The 19,339-nt window shown below is 35.2% G+C and overlaps 2 protein-coding genes and 2 long non-coding RNA genes across 5 annotated transcripts; 2 read left to right on the forward strand and 2 right to left on the reverse strand.

Annotated features, from left to right (window-relative positions):
• Positions 1 to 98: 98 nt before the first annotated feature.
• Positions 99 to 2,320, reverse strand: LOC120333623 (telomerase Cajal body protein 1-like). The gene is made up of 2 exons (XM_039400954.2): positions 1,395 to 2,320; positions 99 to 851 (listed from the first exon to the last, which is right to left on the reverse strand). The coding sequence occupies exons 1-2, from the start codon at positions 2,222 to 2,224 to the stop codon at positions 149 to 151; spliced, it is 1,533 nt and encodes a 510-aa protein (XP_039256888.2). The 5' UTR covers positions 2,225 to 2,320; the 3' UTR covers positions 99 to 148.
• An 886-nt stretch (positions 2,321 to 3,206) lies between these two features.
• Positions 3,207 to 6,276, forward strand: LOC120334544 (uncharacterized). 2 transcript variants are annotated; one of them, XR_013468983.1, is made up of 4 exons: positions 3,207 to 3,221; positions 4,859 to 5,541; positions 5,880 to 6,043; positions 6,204 to 6,269. It is a non-coding gene; the product is annotated as an uncharacterized LOC120334544 (long non-coding RNA). The 2 variants fall into 2 exon arrangements; XR_013468982.1 differs by having other exon boundaries at positions 4,859 to 6,043; positions 6,204 to 6,276.
• A 3,464-nt stretch (positions 6,277 to 9,740) lies between these two features.
• LOC120334028 (uncharacterized) lies at positions 9,741 to 13,809 on the reverse strand. Its single transcript, XR_005568358.2, has 6 exons — positions 13,242 to 13,809; positions 13,046 to 13,126; positions 11,147 to 11,227; positions 10,789 to 10,873; positions 10,461 to 10,544; positions 9,741 to 10,091 (listed from the first exon to the last, which is right to left on the reverse strand). It is a non-coding gene; the product is annotated as an uncharacterized LOC120334028 (long non-coding RNA).
• Positions 13,810 to 17,175: 3,366 nt separating this feature from the next.
• LOC120334458 (uncharacterized) lies at positions 17,176 to 18,801 on the forward strand. The gene is made up of 2 exons (XM_078109348.1): positions 17,176 to 18,071; positions 18,603 to 18,801. Exons 1-2 carry the CDS (start codon positions 17,893 to 17,895, stop codon positions 18,799 to 18,801), a joined length of 378 nt encoding a protein of 125 aa, XP_077965474.1. The 5' UTR covers positions 17,176 to 17,892.
• Positions 18,802 to 19,339: the final 538 nt, after the last annotated feature.

Here is a 19,339-nt window from a genome sequence, read left to right on the forward strand (position 1 = left end):
CTGTAATGGTCCCATCCAGCATATGGGATCGGAGGGACTTTTCATTAACTCAGGGTTAGTTCTGTGTTTCTACCACCTTTACCACACATCATGCATCATAAGTTTTTAAATAAATTTCATATTTACTGTGAAATGAAGTTTATCAAATTTATTTATCGCACAATCCAGCAACATGCCAAAGTTTTAACATATTCTCTTCAATTTCAATAGATTCATCCTCGCTTTCACTATCTGAAAATTCACCGTAGTGTCTCTGTCCCGAGCTTGTAGCAAGAACGGGCAAATATGGGTGAACATGAACCCCATTAGTACAATCTCTATCCGATTTGAATTTGTAAAAGGGTTGTTTTATGGTGGTGTGTGAAAGATCAAATTCCAGCGCAGATTTAGCATCCCAGAATGATATAAAGCCGTCTGTACCACCAGATATCACTGTATTTTCTGACAATATTTCTTCGCTTAAAACTCCCGATACCAAATCAAAATATACCCTTTGGTTTGTATCGACAGTTCGCTCCAAATGAAATAAATCTCCGTTAAGAAATCTGACATCCCAACAAACGATTGCATTGTCCTTACGTGAACCAGTATACAGCCGATTTCCATCTGGTGAAAATTTCACTTGTGTTATGCCTTTGTTTTTTGCATTAAATATGCTTATTAGTTCTCCATTTTTAGAGCTGTATAGCGCAACGGTGCCGTCGTAAGAACCGCAAGCAATGGAGGAACCATCTGGATGAAATTCTGATGTTGATATAATTCCTCGTTGTCCTGATGCTCGCTTGTGTTTTCTTGTCGGATATTTTTCACATTGGTCTCCTGGACGATCAATGTAGAATAACCGGAGTTCTCTGGAATATAAAAATCAGATGCTCTGTTTGTTCATAGGAATGTATAATAGGGAATAGTAGAATAAATGTAAATGTAGATCAATACTAGCTAAATAATGTTGTGAAAGTTGGAAGTTTTAGTGAGCAGACACTCGTTTGAAATTACGTATTAAAGAATAGGATTTACATATTTATCCCGGGGGAGAGGAAAGTGATTAGACGGCTAAATCATATGTCCAACCACGGTCTCTCGTGGGTTTGGGAAGCATGGACTTGATGTCAAGGGGAAGCCGTAACCTACCAGCGGTTATGTGAACCACCCTATGACGGCGATCCAGCAATCCTCTCGCTCATGAACCTGCGAACCCACGTGAGGTAATCAGAAGTGCAGTGGCGAGCATATTCCTAATGCTAAGCACGATGCGCCACACCGCGGAGCCAAATCAAAGTAAACAATATGTAGGCTTGATAGTGAAGTAGGCTATAGATATATCGCACACAAAAAATCTCTTGAAGAAAAATTTTTGGGATTGTATACAAATTATGTAAAATTGCGGTACTAACTTTGTAAATCCGCATATCATTTGTAAACCATCAGGGCTAAAAGCAATTGAATGTGCAGCGGTAATTTCATCAACGCTATTTTTTGCAATATAGCTCGCTCGTAAATCACCATTAAAAGCATCCCAGAGATGAATTGGTTGATCTTTTGCAGTTGTTGCTAAGCAACACGTCTCAGGATATATAGAGTTCATTCGAGGCCACCAAGTGTAATCGTATATAGTTTCGGCCTCCTTCAGCTTTAAACAAACTTCGATCTTGAAAGGTGATTTATCCCAATTTTTAGATAAAATTTCCATTGGAGTGTTGTAAAGTCGTATTATATTATCATCACTATTAGTCATTAAACATAATCCATCTGGTGCCCATTTGCATCCTTTAAAAAAATTTCCCTTTCCCAGTTCGAAAGATGCAAGAAGTGTTGTTTCAAGCGACTGTGCAACTACTTTTTCACCAATTGTGGATGGTACTACAGAAATATTGGTGGTCTCCAGTGTATCAAACGATTGTAGTAACTCATTTTTAGCAGTAGAAAGATCGATTTCTGTGTTATTTTTCTCCTCTTTCTCAACTACTAAAGATGTGTCCATAACATTGGGTCCTGTGGTCATTTTTTCTGTTTCAGGATTAAGTGATGGCGTTTGACTTGTTGGTACTGATTCTTGTGTTTCAATATTATTTCCAATGTCCTCATATTCTTGTTCCATATCTGCAATTTCGATGTTTGCAGTTTCTGAATTTTCGAAGTTGGATTCCGCTTTTTTACGGTTTTCCTCTACTGTTGGCGTTGTTAAAACTGCATTTTCAATTACCTCTGTTGTATTGTGCTCCATTTTTAAAGAAACAGAATATGAAACTCTCTTGTTTTAATATTTATATCACATGGAATACGGAATACAAGCGTGCCGGCGCTTTTATTAGAATTCCATACTTATAAAATGGGAATTCCCCTTGTTAATAACCGACATATCGGAGTCGACTCCGGTGGCTTTGTCATATTTGTAATGTATCATTCTATTTTCGTTTAATAATTAAATAAATTATTTTTTTTTGCCGTACTTTGCAATAAATTTTAATCAAAACTCACATCCAAATTTACTACGTCTACTGGGCTGTAGGCAAGGCATATGGATCAACTGGACAAATATCTGGAACAATGGCCATAGTCCTAGATGAGCGAGTCATGTTAATAGAATATTTGTGAGATGAAGAATATTATATATCTTAGTTATATTTCCTAAAAAATTTGATAACATTGCAAATTATGGCCAATCTGATACGCGTAATATTTAATATTATAAAACAGCTCTGTTTCTTTGATTGAATTTGCTCGGCGTCATATCATGTGGAAAATATTAGGGTTTTCTTTTATTAGGGTTGCAACAAATGTCAATTTTGTTTCAATGCATGATTAGCGGACGGTCCTGTTTAAATTAAATAATTAAATTATATGCAATAGAAAAACGGAAGAGCTATCCATCATAGGAAATTATAAAATTTTATGATAATAAAAGCAAAAGAGTATTATTGCATTATTGTCCTGTGGAACAACACTCCCGACATACCCAGTTACTGGTTTGACTTGTGTTGAATTGAGTATATATATATGTATATTTATGTCTACCTATTTTGACGACAAGGTAGCATCGTCTCACAGCTCCTATGTTTCTCGAATGTTGATGCGCGATGCAATATCTCGCGAACCAATCGCCGCTCAATGCTTTACAGTCCTCTGCTCTCCATTTCTTTCTTTATTATAACCGAGCTTTTTTCTTGACACGTGTACGATATGACCGATCGCCAAGGTCTTTTCAAAATTGTCGCTGCCGGGTGAGCATCTTTGTTGTTTTCATTATTTGTTTACGTTTTGTTTAAGATACTTTTGTTTTCACTAGCAGCAATCGAATCTTCATGATATGCCGCGCTTGGTTAGTTTCGTGAGATAAGATCTATGTCATTATTATTGCTTGTTTTGTTTGTATAATCTATGAAATACGCATACGACCCGCTGACCACGGCTTATGCAGCCCTGATTAAATAATAAATAGAATAGAATGCCCATGTTGTTGATTCAGAAGGGGGGAAGAGCATGGTATTTCAAAAATAATATTTACGCGATTATATGAATCTAGCTCAAGCAGTCAGTTAATTCAGTTTTTGTTTTACATATCGTCACGCTAATAACCGAATTGCGTGAGTCATTTTTAGCGGTTTTGAGAAAAACGTTAAAAACTTCCTAATGATACTGTTATGCCATTTTGAGAGTCAATAATTTTCCATGGTTCAATTTTTTTTATCGTAGCCGAATTTAGGTTAATTTGTATGACGCAGTTAAGTGACGTCGTAATGGCGCACTGTGACTTGGGGACACACGCAATTTTGCAACTTTACTTATATGCACCAGTCCTGAAAACTGAACATTCCAAAAACGAATGTAATTCTCAGTATCTACAATGTCTAATCCCCTAAATAGCTAATCAGTTTCAATTACATTATTTTTTATGTTTAAAAATATATATTTCATCAATATAACATGTTCCGCACACCCACCGAAATAAGACTAAGATGAAATATAAAGAATAAAACAGCAATGCACCCAATATTAAAGCCAACCAAGGTGAATCGGTCTCGGACAGTGTATATCACAAGTGCACGCCTTCCTATACTGTAGTATAAATTCAAATTAATACGCGCTAAGCTAGAATCCGAGATGCAAAAACTCGAAAATACTTCGCCAAGGTTCTTTTGCCTTTATGACGTCACAATAGTCATGCGGTAACAATGATAATTCATTATGACGAAACAATTGCACAAATGTGCATGTCATACTAAATCTCCATTTTTGATTCTCCAAATTTGAAGACAAATTCTTATATTCGTCATGTTAATAGTTGTAGAGACAAAGAATCATATACTGTAATTCGCCACTAAGTGCTGAAATGAGAATAAGGATTCTAGTTTTTATTCAAGCATTCTAAATCAAAATAGTACTAAAACCGAAAACCAATGGAACTACGTCTCTGTCCAAGAATTTTTAAATTTCATAAGTTGACGACAATACAGTAACCTTAAATGCGCATAATGACAATATAGTCACCTTGAATGTGCAACATAACCTATTGCGAGTAGACCAGAAAACGAAAAACGCATGCCAAAGTAACCTGAACGTTGATCTCGTCTCGTATTCGAAACCCGTTCGAGTTGAAATCGTCTCTAATAATTTTCAGGAATTTTATTCATAAAATTGAGGGTGTTGTTTCATGTTCAATTTTTGTGGTCTCTTCAGCAATTTTTGTTTCTTTATTATATTCAATTTAATGTTTTTCTTGGCACGTAATGTTTGAGCGCGCCGAGGTCTTTTCGGATTTGACGTCGTCAGGTGTCAGGTCTGCTTGTCCACGTTTGTTCAATATTCTTGCCACGTATCATTATTTCGCTAACGGACTATTATTGGCGTTCTTTCACAGTGATATACACTAATGCAGTTAACCTATGCCTATAATTATTGGTTTAATTTTCCACGAAATCCGAAGGAGAAATTGCTGAAACAAAACGAAGATCCAATGACCGACAAGCTAGATTAAGAATTATTCGTTCAGTTAGGCCATAACATAGTATACTACAATGATTGTTGGTGAGAAATTTCGCAATAAAGACTTTACGGAAGGCCCAACCAAATCAAGATAACGGGAACCGATGTGTAAGTAAACTACCTTTGGAATACCAATTGTTGGAATATACCAAACACGTTTTTACTTTTCAGGCTTCGAATTGTGACATCCAGAACTAGTGGTGTGGAAATGGAATAGAAAAGACGATTTTTTTCTTAACGGAAATACGGCCTTGCCGAGTTCTAGAGCTATTTTGCCTGTAATATTTTTCTGACGTTTTTTAAATTGTTTGGGTTAAAACATTCTTTTCGAAATTTTTTCGTTCCAATTCTTTATTCGTGTATCGATCCCATCTTATATTACAGCGTTTTCTTTGTGTTTTATTTTTATTTTGAAAATCATCACAACTATACTATTGCAGTTAAGCCTAAGACTAGACATAAAATTGTTGATTCAAATGTCTGCGAAGTGGTATTGAATTACCAAGTTCTGAAATTGTCGAACTCAGAAGCGAAGGGATGCGATTAAGAATTGGTAAGGTAACTGTTATCTTATATACGATAATGCACGAGTCTGCAGTAGTCAGCGAATGATATACAATAGTTGGTATATGAATTTTGTTGTCAAAAGTATTAGATGTAACGTGGTTCGAATGTACTTAATGCCCCTGCTTTCGCTTCTAGCTTGTTGTGTATCCTCGTATGGTAATACGGTCACTTGTGTAAATGGTAGTAGGATGGTATCAACGCAAACCATGTTTACATATAAAAAGCAAGCAGTCTTGTCAAATTCAACGCCATGTTTTTATGTTTCTTTGTGAACTTCGTATATTAGGGTTTTCATTTCCTTGCCGCAAATTTTCAATTTATTTTTACAGATGTACTAACGTAGACTAAACTTAGGAATAGAGTTGTTAATTTTACAGTTAGAACATAGCAAAATGTAAATTTTGAATTGCACCCGACAAAGGACGGCGATCGAAGATTTTGCTTCATTTGAGGCAGAGACCGACCGCCCGATATCAAGAACAGGAGAGAGAAGGTATGGCGGTTTAAAAACTTTTTCGACGTAATTCAACTAAAATTATCTATCAAGATCCTACACACATAACAGTGAAGCACAGTGCTTTAAATTGAAGCGCTCTACTAAAAATGTCAAAAAATTCCATAGTCACGTTGTTTGGTGATTTTTCCTATTTCAGGCACATCGGGATTGCAGTATGAATTGAAAAATGAAGAAATTATGGTAATTTAATTTACCTGTTGCAATTGGTGAGTTGTATTTTTCGACTATGGTTGGATGTTTATTAAGTTCTTGGTCACACTCAGCTGAATGACGTTATAGAATTAATTTTAAAGGTTTTACTGCGGTGAGACGACAAACTCTAATTATTATGGTTGCTGTTTATTTTCTGGTTCACAATTCCTTAATACCCACGATCTCTTTCCTCAATTATACACTGAATAGCAAAATATGATACTCAGTTCCCAATAAAGTTGTATAAATTCTATTCTATAAGTTCTATGAGTTCTATAAGTTACAACAATATTAATTTTTCCTCGTTTAGAATTTAAGCTATTCTGGTACCACTTGCTTTCCTTCACTACCGCCAGTCACCAAATTTTTAATTTTGGAGCTACTAAGTACGCCATATTCTACAGTAAGTCAAATTACCAAGTATTTCGGAAATTTAATTTACCTTATTTTTTTTTCTGATGTGATGAGACGGAATGTAGAAATGTGACGAATTTTGATCATAACTTGATCACATCTACAACATTCAGAACAGTATTACTAAAAGTAAAAATTTAGTTATTATTCAAAACTTTGAAATTAATTCGTGTAGAAATTTAGTTATGGGTTATGCCCAAAACAAAACTAGTTTCTACAATAATAAAAAAATGCATAATTAAGCAATAACATTGTTTTTATTGTAAAAATGAATATAAATTCCGAATAAATTGATGTCCTATATTTCATCACTCAAATAGAGATGTGTGAAAAAGTTGCCCGTTTATGACTTTTTGTCACAATAACTTGAGCCAAATAATATCGGACAAGATCGACGAACGTTGCCCTTGGCTGCAAAGTTGATCTTGCCTGCCCAGTTCATCTATAATTATGAAGAATGACATGCAAATTTATCGATTCATATCTAATAACTAATCCTCATTTTTCAGGATATGAACGGTACGACCTTGGTGACAAAGAGAATGTTGCTTCGAGATCTCCAGATACAATGTTTAGGGTCTGGTGTAATGCGAATCGTTAAACTCTCCTATTGTAATGTATTTTAATATGGAAGACTGAGAAATATGCCCGTTAACGAATTTTTATGTCATGTAGAAATTTTCTCTCGCAGTATTTTTAATACGATTTTGTATAGCATCTTTTGTCCCAACTGACTTGCTTTCCAAATTTATCGATTTGAACTAAGTCTGATAAAAGGTGTCCGAATAGTCCATTTACAACTTCTTTATAAAGTAAGTTCTCAATATATCTTAACCAGGTTTGTTATTTTAATCAGTAATTTGTTCAGATATTTTTATCTCGTTTAATACATCTGTTGAGGGCCAAAACAATAAAATGGTAATGATAAATTTTCTTTGCAATTTCAAAAAAATTCGATTTTATGACACGTTATATATCTGAAGCAATTTAAGTCATTACAGTACGGAAAACAGTTGTTTTGCACCATTATAACCCAATATTATTGGAATAAATGTATTAAAATAAATATAAGCAGATAAATTATCAATAATTCTAATCGTGCCGATAGCTTTATAAGAACTCTGCAAAATGAGATGTCCTTTTTTTCCAATTTTTTTACAATTCTTACGACTAAAGCGGTTTCGATAACAGCCCTTTACGTAAAGTTTTCGGTTGCAATTATGAGAACCTAGTTGATACGTTTTTATTGATAATTGATTCTGAGATGAGGGTGTCCAGTCAAATAGTTATCCTAATCGTCCAGAGATTAATATCAAGGAGTTTTGTCTGTATTCGTGAAGCTCCGGTTTAGCTCGAAATGTTCATGTTTTATATACATATCACCCCTGCTCGATGTAAAGTATGTGAAAAAATAAACAACTGCATGTATTTGAAAACATTTTAGAGACTATGATTGTGGAAGTGTGCGCTAAAATTCATCTATATTTGTTCGATTTATTGATATAAATTTTTTTCATTCCTCGCCGATTTATATATATTCTGTATTAATTTTTTCTCGCTATTTGATGAAAGTGTTATCTTGATGACCTTGAACTTCGTCTTGTTGTTTTTTTTTGATTTATCTTGCACTTCAAAGAAATAAACTTTTATAAGCCACAACTTTTCAAAGCTTCATAAAATGTGGGCAGAAAGTGAGTTTAGCTAGCTTAACAAGCGACAGACAATGAGACCTGTAGGGTCTTTTGATCGCTGGGTGCGCGGGCGGGACGGGGTAGCGCGGCCAAAAAATATTTCTAAAAAATTTATCTATGGCCAAAGATAAATTATTATGTTCGGCTATGTATGGCCCAATGATAATAAGGCATTTTGACGTTAAAATTATCTGTGGCCACACTTGGCCAATGATAATTAATTTTCGTCCCGAAAATTATCTATGGCCACACTTAATCGATGATAATTTCTCGGATTTTGATATTTTTAAGGGTCAGACCTAGGATTTTTCTTGATTCCTGTCATTTTCATCGGAATTAGCCCCTCCTGACGTCACTTTTATATCATCATGTGTGCTTATTTGAAGATTGAGTTTGAGAGATATTTTAAGAGTCAGCGTCGGATTCGAACTTTGGACTCAAAAACGACCTGTAGCCCCTTTTACCACTACACCATATAAGTATTGAGTTTTATCTAATTTAACTCTAATACTTATCTATCAATAGGCGTGGTCGACTTGGCAAGACAATCAAGCTGGAAGACGGACTTAGTCCATCTCGATTTTTGATAATCTTTCCGTTGTCCAGTCAGGTCGTGAAAAACTTCATACATAAGTAACAGACCTTGTGGACCGAAAATGGCAGAAATCGGATAAATTCCTAGGTCAAACAAACCCTTGAAAATACCAAAATTTCAAAAATTATCACCGATTAAGTGTGGCCAAAGATAATTTTACCATAAAATAACGCCTTTATCATTGGCCCATATATGGCCGAACATAAAATATTTACGACCAAATTTCAAAAAAAAAAAAATGGCCCGCTCCTTGGCCCCGGCTGCTCCGCTCGCACCCTACCCGCTCCAGGGAACCCGGCTCCGTAACCTTCTGCGTACTTTTTTTTCCGTCTCCCTGATCTTATCAACAGAATTTTATAACCTTATAAGATTTCGAAAACAATTTATTGCTCCAATAAATAAAACTTCCAAGATTTCAGAAATCAAGCAATAAAGAAAAAAACTGATGAAATTAAGATACCACAGCGAAACACGTAGTAATCATGAAAAGTTCCAATATTAAAATATAGATAATTAGAAGGAAGCAATTATTCAGATGTAGGAATTTAAATACTAAAATAATATTAAAAGAAATAATCATCCATTTGACATGGATTAATGCAGCATTTTATTAGTTTATGACAAAATTTCAAATAAACACTGGCGATGTTATTAATTTGAAAAAGAAAGGTCTGAATCAGATGTGGTGACACTATGTTAGTATCAAACCAATGCTTATATCAACGACACACAAGGGGAAGGGGAGGTCAAAGTTCATCTGAATTTTTGCTCAACTTTCAAAATTTACTTTCGTTTTTAAATTATTTTTTGTTTAATTCTCAACATTTGCTGTTCATGATAAAAATGTAAAACGGAAAGTTTGGTGCTAGTGACGCATAATGGGCGAATGTTATGTTGGGGGGTCATAATAAATAGACGAATTTGGGTGAGAGTTTTCATTTAAGAAGGAGAATGTCGAAACATACTTCGAATAGGCGCTATTAGATTTAATTTAAAAAAAGTGCAAAACATCGTTAAACTAGCAAAATTCGTATTCTTCATTAATTACGATACAAAACACTCTCGTATTCGCAAAAAGGAGCAACAGCTTCTTCCGTCACCAAGGTTCGTTCATTTTTTTCTTCATCGGTATCTGAAATAAGAATAAAATGAAACTCATATCTTACAAGTTCAATGGATAAATAGTACAGGTGGATTTACGATGAACAGAATAACGGGGTCTGGTCATTTCGATTTAGTTACGCTTAGTTACGTTATACGGAGTTTGTTCAAGGCAACTTGTTCTGAATTTGAGACGGTCACGGTCTTATTGGACATTATTGATAAAGAAAAAAAACGTAAACGCAAGGATTGAATTTACACTGTAAGATCATCGGAACCTACTTTTAGTAGCATTGGTGTAGTACGATTTGAATTTACACTGTAAGATCATAGGAACCTACTTTTAGTAGCATTGGTGTAGTACGATTTGAATTTACACTGTAAGATCATAGGAACCTACTTTTAGTAGCATTGGTGTAGTACGATTTTGATTAGGTTTCGAATTCTCCGCACACCCCGTCCTCCAAACAAAATATCCATTGTCCTGGCTAGCTATAATTCCGTAAAATATCGGGAATCAATTACTTAGTGAGAAGAGCCACGGTATAGAACCTTGTATAACATAATATATCTGTTGTTTTCAGTGGAAATTACGGCAGCACGAATTCATGTGAAATAAATACAAACTATCGACTTGGAACAAAGTACCATATTTTCTGTACTAAATGTATTTCTTAAAAGGGATCAGTTGTATTAATTCCACATGAAGCAGAAATACAGGATCTCACCATTTGTAGTTCTGTCCGCGAAAAAGTGCTCATTCAGCTGTCAATATTTTTTCGCTCTTTCGATCAGGTTATATTCGAAATATCCCTTTAAGATGAATAAGCGTTTTAGTACACGTTATTATATTGCAGTGTAAACTTATTTCGACTGGTAAAACTGACTTGCTGGTCGTAAAGAAAACCAGTGATCGTCGAAAAGATTTGGAAATTAGATAGTAATAAATGCCAACGCGTTAATTTGTAGAAAATACGAAACACTTGCAATCCTGATAAAATTTCCCGTTTACGTAATACGGCTACACTGCAAGAACATTTCATAACTTTTTATCAATCAACTAACCCATTAGAAAAAATAACTTACCAATTGCAGTTCTGTACTTGGAAACTGATTACTTGATAGCCATTATTACTTCGATCTTGTAATTCACAAAGAACTTTATGCCTTAAACAAAAACGTTTTAGTGTAAAACTGTGATATAAATTGTTAACAAATTGCGAGGAAATAGTTTTATACCAGTTTACATTTTTATATCATGCATATCTATTTCACGATCGCAATAACGTTAAAGACTCATTTGAGTGCGCAATAGAATCAGGTGATCAATTTAGACCTATAGGCCAGGGGTTCTCAAACTTTTGGTGTCGCGGAGCCCTTGAAATTGTGGACTATTATTCACGGAGCCCCAAAATAAATGTTAAAATTGTTACTTTCAGATTAATATTCTTGAGCAAGTTAAAAGTACTTTACTCAATTTAAATGCTGAACCTTTTTTAATAGAGTTAATACAAGTCATAAATATATCTAAATTTCAAACATAAATTATATATACTAAAGCTGTAAATTTGACACTTGACAAACATACTAATAAATTCGGGTTCGAATCTTTTGACATTTTTGGAAGACTTAAAAGGCCGCTAATAATGTGCGCGATTGCATTTTGTTACAATCGCCGATTTTTTCCTCAGCATGGCGGCGTGTATTTGAACCTACAATCTTTACGCCGGTGTTTATTCTCCCTAAAAAAAATTTCCCTCGGCATATATATAAATGTATTGTTACACAATGACGGACGACGTTAATTGCTTTTTTGTTCTCGTGGGGAATTATGAGTTCAATGTGAAAAATATGTTACCATTTTATAGTCATCGGCAACGAACTGCTGAAAATAATAATTAATGAAGAGGTAGATCCGCAACTCAAATTTCTTGATTGAAAAGCGGCATTCCAAAATATTAAAACTTAAAATGGAAGATCACATGTTTGGTTTCAGCAGACTCACCTCAGATTGAAAACGCTTTTATAGACATAGTAAATCACAAAATTTGCTGTTATGTTAAATTTTCATCGTAGTAACTGCGAAATCGTCAATTGTGCGTGCGATGTACCTTTTTTACCCATTTTGAAACTGCCGACGGAGCCGCACGCAATCAATTGTGCGCGCGATCCGTGATGTACCTTTTTTCATTCTGAAACTACCGACGGAGCCGAATGCAATAAAATAAATTTCAATTGTTCGTATTTTGTCCAGACATTGTGATTTTTTGAACGGCGATATCTTGCTTAATAATAATCTTAAGTGCGGAAGAACAAATCAAGTTTGACAAATCCCAAGATCGCAAATATACGACTCCAATTTATTTACAGTTGGCAGTTTATCACATATTTTATGTTATTAGAATAGTATTCTTTCATTTTAGTAATCCTAATAGTAATCTCGAATCAAAGTTGAGTAAAGATGAGCACAAGTACATTATAACGACGAGACACTTTAAATGCTCGCATCGGTCATGGATTGAATATTTTACGCAACAGAAATCTCGTCATCCGTTTTTTAATCGCGAATGTTGCGCGGAAATTGAACCACCTCCCTCTTAAGAATCCTGGCTGCGCTCCTGCTTACAGATAATGTCATTTTTTAACTCCGTCTCTTTGCCATATTTCGAGGCTATATTGTTGTTAGATTTTATCAAAGCTGTTATTGCTTCTTTAAACAATTACAAAATTGGTCAGTATTTTGAAAAGTAATCGAATAGCTCGCGGAGCCCCTGGGTTTCTCTCGCGGAGCCCTGGGGCTCCGTACGGAGCACTTTGAGAACCTACGCTATAGGCTACTGATGTATATACGTTGTGCAAATTAACAAGGGATAGAAAAGCGTTATAGCTAGACTATTACAGAATTAACATCAAAACCGACATGATTGACATATTTGTGAAGGAATCTGATAACAACCTAGAAGATATAAAACGAACGAACATCACCTTTCCATTCGGATCGATCAGTCACCAGTGACAATGAATAGGAGTACGTTTTCTTCCCTACTTCGTTTGCTTTATTAAGCCCTGTAAGTAGATAACAAGTTACAGCAAGAATTGATCAGCATTTCTATATCATTTATCAAGCAATATAATTGGAAAGGGCGATAGAGGAAAATTGACAACAATAACTTGCTTTTACCTGATTCGTATATTTATTGTTGTCCATACGACCCAAGAAGTGTAACAAACCATACGAACAAACAAGACGGAATCCAAAAGAACTCTGTACGTCATTTTCTTCAGATCTTAAATGAATCGGGTTACGGGAGATATAATAAAATAAATACACTCGAAAGATATACAACATTGACAATAATAATATCATGAAACACAAAGGTCATGAATAATATGGTCGGCATAGAATTACAGTCAAATACTGAAAAAAGTTTACCGAATCTATACTATGCGAATTATCAAAACTAGCAAATTTGGGGGTAAAGTATCGGTCCCGATAGGAAAAGCTATGAAAATGCTTAAAAACAAAATTCATGATAGGTAGTTATAACGTTAATGCATAAGAAAAGTTTGAATTACTAAATAACACACAATACGAATAGTAATAGTAGGCTATTTTAGTGAACAAGTAAAACTGCTAATAATAAACGAATAAAAGCTGATTTTGGATTCGATTTAACCTAGCTTCAACTGCCTGAATACTGAATACTGCACGCAAACCTGACCCCGACCAACGCAGAAACGTCCTCACACTACAACACCCCGAGTCGAAAAGGATCGCGCGTGCTAAATATTTTTCGAAGGTTAAACGAGAAGAAAAAAGCGCTGTATCATAAAGAAACGAGAGAAAAAGAGCTGTCGAAATACAATAAAGAAACAATCGAACGAGAATCACTCTGATTACTGACAAATAATTGGGAGTGTTATTATTGCTCTAGTTTTAGTAACAGAATCTATCATGACTGGCGTTCGATCAGGCTTGACTTAGAAAGAAAATCGCAAGTTTTAGTTAAATTTCGTTCAACATAATTGATAGAATAAATCTCGGCGAAGATTTCCGCCAATAATCTGGTGCTGCCATTCTGAATACGATCAAGTGAGGTTCTTCATAGGAAAATATGCACAATAGCGAAAAAGCAAACGATATAGTTAACCGACTATTTGAGTGTCTATTCCATACGTGTCGAACCTGCCGCCCGCAACGAATCAGTTTGACAAAAATTATCTCTACTTAGTTTTTGAATAAACCCCGTCACATTTAAACAACAGAACAATCAATATATCTTGACACTAAGGTCAAAGAACGTAACTTTCTTGCACATTTACATCCGAAGTAGGTGAGATTTAACCCCCGGTTGCGAATCTTAGTTGATATGATCGCAAATGGGAGAGGGTGGGTTATAGGGTGATGAGATACTGAAAAATACCGAAAATGTTTAGTTCACCGAGATTGTATATGTGTAGCCAATTAGTTGTTATGTAACTACAAAACTACACCAAATTGGCCCAATTCGTGAGAAACTCATGAAAACCAAAATTAATTATTCCCGTTATAGCAATTATCAATTTCTCAAAATCCAATTTCAAGATTTAATAGCATTTCGGTGCCATCCCATGTAAAAATAAAATTTATTTCCAGTAATATTCCAATAACGTAAATTCGAAATATCTTGTTAAAACCAAATTATCCACTTGAGAACAACTTTTTACATCTCATTATTGGAGTAAGTACGTGACCAGGAACACGGTGACTTGGCAATAACAAGTTAATTGCTAGTAATGAACTTCAAGAAAACACTTTTAATAATGTTTGATTATAGTGAACCGAAAGCTAACCAGAAACCGGAATGACGCGTGATTCTTTAATCGTTAATGTAAAAATCTGTTTCTTTATTATATTTTAATTGCTTGGTAGAAAGCTATATATTCAGCAACGTGTTTTGTTTTAATCAGACTAGATTTGATCAAATTGTGTGTACATTGTATTTCTGTATATATTGTCGGAATTGCAATCAAGGGGACACCAGGGTTATGATGATATTAATAATATGTTATTATCAATCAGCCACATTAACCTTATTCGAGAACGAATATTAAGTGAGCAAACCCTACCTAATGCAGATAGCACATCAGACACTGATACTGATGCTATCTCACATGAAGTGCAAGACACTTTTGTTCATGCCCTCTCCTTCATTAAGACGTCAATTTTATCAGGAATTTATATGCTCTTATTCCATTTATCTCTCATTTGGGCCACTATTTGGACCGTTTGTTTTATCAAGAAACTTTGCCCTAAACTGAGAGATGAAGGACTTCCTAGAATACAACGGCTTCGGCAATACTTGGCTGCTCGCAGGGAACAAGTGAACCCTGTTGAACCACCTCAACCTCTTGTGCAAAACAATAGACAAGATCAGGGGGGTCAAATCTATCAATCCAGACCAAATCCCAATAATAGATCAAATTCGAACTTATACCCTAGTCTGGCAGACTAGTCGAATAGCAATGCTCATATTGTACATATATATTATACTTTAACATGATTTCTTTCTAACATGTGTTTTACGAAGAATTAAATACTTCGTGCATTTACATCAATACCTATAACAATAATATACCTCATGTATAACTATCTCAGGAATAACTATATTTAATCTATCTTTATACAGCTTAAAATTTATTTTTTATTTTTAGTTGAATTTCATGAAAACAGCACGTCATTTCCGCCTTCTCAGCCCAAATTGCATCCTTAGAATTCTCCGAACTCCTGCGGGGGAGTTATGTAGCCAATTAGTTGTTATGTAACTACAAAACTACACCAAATTGGCCCAATTCGTGAGAAACTCATGAAAACCAAAATTAATTATTCCCGTTATAGCAATTATCAATTTCTCAAAATCCAATTTCAAGATTTAATAGCATTTCGGTGCCATCCCATGTAAAAATAAAATTTATTTCCAGTAATATTCCAATAACGTAAATTCGAAATATCTTGTTAAAACCAAATTATCCACTTGAGAACAACTTTTTACATCTCATTATTGGAGTAAGTACGTGACCAGGAACACGGTGACTTGGCAATAACAAGTTAATTGCTAGTAATGAACTTCAAGAAAACACTTTTAATAATGTTTGATTATAGTGAACCGAAAGCTAACCAGAAACCGGAATGACGCGTGATTCTTTAATCGTTAATGTAAAAATCTGTTTCTTTATTATATTTTAATTGCTTGGTAGAAAGCTATATATTCAGCAACGTGTTTTGTTTTAATCAGACTAGATTTGATCAAATTGTGTGTACATTGTATTTCTGTATATATTGTCGGAATTGCAATAAACTCATAAGGTGTTTTCAAACGTCTCCTTACTACAGCCGAAGGCTATCGACAGATAGATAGTTCGAGTTAACGAACGCAAGACAAAACTATTGTCAGTCAATGCTGGGGTTATAATACATAAACCAGACCAATCTACAAACAATCTATGTGTAGTGGTAACTAATCACTATATATGTACATGCAATAAATAGGCATGTGATACATTATACACCTCAATTGATTAGTAAGACGAATATTCATAGCAATTACGCCATGTCCGGTTTGATTCAAAATTGTCCGGGTTTTAGTACGTCCGAAAAATTGCAGCAGAGACTGAAGTAAAATTTTTAAATCGACTGCGCCATGTGTACCTGGAAACTTAGCTTATTGTATTATGTTTTACATAATTGTAACTTCTCGAAAATATGCTCCATTTTTTCCATCGAATATATGCACAAGAGTTATATATTGCCGAGTATGAGTTACAGAAACTCCATGGACCTTATCTATAACCTTTTCCGCATTGTCATGTGAATGTATTCAATTGTGTTTACAATATTAAAAACCCAAGAAATAAGTTTAAGAGAGAAAATATAACGCTTCTTTTTAATGAAATCACACGATTCATGGTCCCATATTATGATTAATTTTGAGTTTAATATTTCATTTGCGGCATGATTCTTTTGCACATGAAATCATCAATCGCTTTTTTGCTGGTTAGAAACAAGTGACAACGATACGAAACATTTCTGCACAACCGTCATGATCTACTAAGCTAAGTTATTAACAAGTTCCTAAGCTAACTGCACACCGCTTGTTAGACTAGCGACAGTGGGCAATGGGAGAGAAGTTTCGGACGTAAGGAAAACACTTCCGGTGCGTTAGTACCCACAAACTTAGTAGATTTGAAATCAAAATTACGTGTAAAATCATACTGTTTTAAACAGGTTACGTCTAATATAATGTCATCTTGGTCGAAACAGCAACAAAAAGGGCCTAACCCAGCGATATCGAACCGACGTCGTTGTTCTGAATGTGCAAACAAAACATTTCAAGGCAACGTTAAAACAAATATACTTCTCAGAGATTTTTATTTGTTCAGAGAAATATAGTTTATGTTTCTAGTCGATGCGCTACGCCTCGCTTCTCATGTAAGAAGATTTAAACTTCGTGGGTGATTTGTTTCACCGAAAGCACAGTCACTTTGAAAAAGTAGAAAACTGCGTTACCGGAAAACTACTCAAATCAAAAAGCAATTCAGTCATTCTCAGTTAGTGCGAAACGGATATAGCTTCGTCGTTATCTTCAAGTTCCTTCATAAATTCAAATTGTATTGTCCAGCCTAGCCTACACTCGCATGAACGTAAACTGCCAAAGGTTTGTGAATAATGCCACAATTCTAGCGGACAACAGCATCGGATTATTCAACTAGTTGCCAGAATTTCAAAATCTACGACAACCGAGAACGAAAGCTATTTAACAGTTAACGGTAGCCAACTTCGTAATTCTTTAACAATGTTTAGTCAAATGAAACGAAAGACGGAACAGGACACAACTGAGCCTATAAACGGAGGAAAGTCTTTCAGATATGGACGCCAACGATTATGTATTATAAAAGCTAGGAGTGGATATTTTTCAAGCAAATTCGGGATTGGAATCGCCATCCCCACAGAAGAGGATAACCTGATTCACAAGTACGTGATTGGTGAATGTATATAGTATTTTTATTTTGCAAACAAGCAAAATAAAGTAAACGATATCAGTCGTTCAAAGCTTACAGCGCGACGCGAGGGAATTTTCTCAAAAGCTATGTGTCGATGTTTCTGCCAGGGCTAGCCTATAGACCGGAGAAAATGTTTACCAGACTCTGAACCCCGAATTTTGATACCGAAAACTCTCTTGTGTGAAAATCTTCCTTTATTGTTTGTTAAGAATGTTTATTCAACTTGACATTTAAGTTTTATTCGAAGATTTTAAATTCGATGAATTTCAATAAAGCGTGAACTTCCATTCCACAGCTCTTGTATCTTCACTTGATTGGTACACGACTTGTGTGCAGCTATTCGAAACATCCAAATAATATTGGCGATTGCGACCATGTATCCAAGTATACCAAGCAATAGTTCGGTTTTCCAATTCACGATAGAATATATTAAGATTAACTAGCTAAAAATAGAGAGATTTTACTCGGCGATAATGGAATGTTTTTTCATCATTATTTTCAGGGTGGGATTTGTACAGCGTGGCAGCCCCGCTTTCATGGCAGGACTACGCCTCAATGACGTCATATTAAAAATTAACGGTCAAGATTCTGACGAATTTACACACGACAATTTGGTAAATTACTTCAGAGAATACAACCAAGAAGAAATTCGATTAATTGTAGTACAGCCAGTGCAAGGAGACGTAGAACCTATGGCATGAAGACTCGTCAAACACTGAAGAGCACATAAAGCCAATTTTAAGACGCGCCGCGCCATCACAAACGTGCGAACATGTCGTGCAGGGAGCTATCGACAAAGGCGCTTCGGATAGGCACCCCTAGTCATACTGTATAGCAGTGGTTTCATAACATAACTTTTGAAAACGTTACCACTAAATTGAATTGCAAAAGGCTCGATCATTCCTTTCATGAAATTGTCAGTGCGCCATTCATCAAATCTAACAACAACATAATAATTCACAAGAACAATGACCTGGTTTAATCTCAGTGAGAAGGGTAGCATCCTTACGCGAAAAAGGTGGCGATTACCCACTCGAAGAGTCACATTATTCTTTTTTGGGGAGGAGGGGGAATACCCCAGTTTGGGAAGAGCGCAACATCTGCGAGCAATACAAGTAAAGGTGACAATCTTAGGTCATGCATGAAGACTCTAGCACCGGCGTCAGCATACTGATGAGGAAATTTGAAAGGCGTTTCCGAAAATGGTATTTGGTGTTGTATGCCTGCCTACAGTTTTTC

This window comes from Styela clava, chromosome 15, assembly GCF_964204865.1.
Source record: "Styela clava chromosome 15, kaStyClav1.hap1.2, whole genome shotgun sequence".
Classification (NCBI taxonomy): Eukaryota; Metazoa; Chordata; class Ascidiacea; order Stolidobranchia; family Styelidae; genus Styela; species Styela clava.

Bases quoted from the DNA above. Each gene is read 5' to 3' on its own strand.
- LOC120333623 (XM_039400954.2), bottom strand. From the start codon at position 2,224: ATGGAGCACAATACAACAGAGGTAATTGAAAATGCAGTTTTAACAACG. The intron at 852-1,394 runs GTTAGTACCGCA...TTTATATTCCAG, and splicing joins ATGATATGCGGATTTACAAA to AGAACTCCGGTTATTCTACA.
- LOC120334458 (XM_078109348.1), top strand. From the start codon at position 17,893: ATGTTTAGTCAAATGAAACGAAAGACGGAACAGGACACAACTGAGCCT. The intron at 18,072-18,602 runs GTACGTGATTGG...CATTATTTTCAG, and splicing joins GAGGATAACCTGATTCACAA to GGTGGGATTTGTACAGCGTG.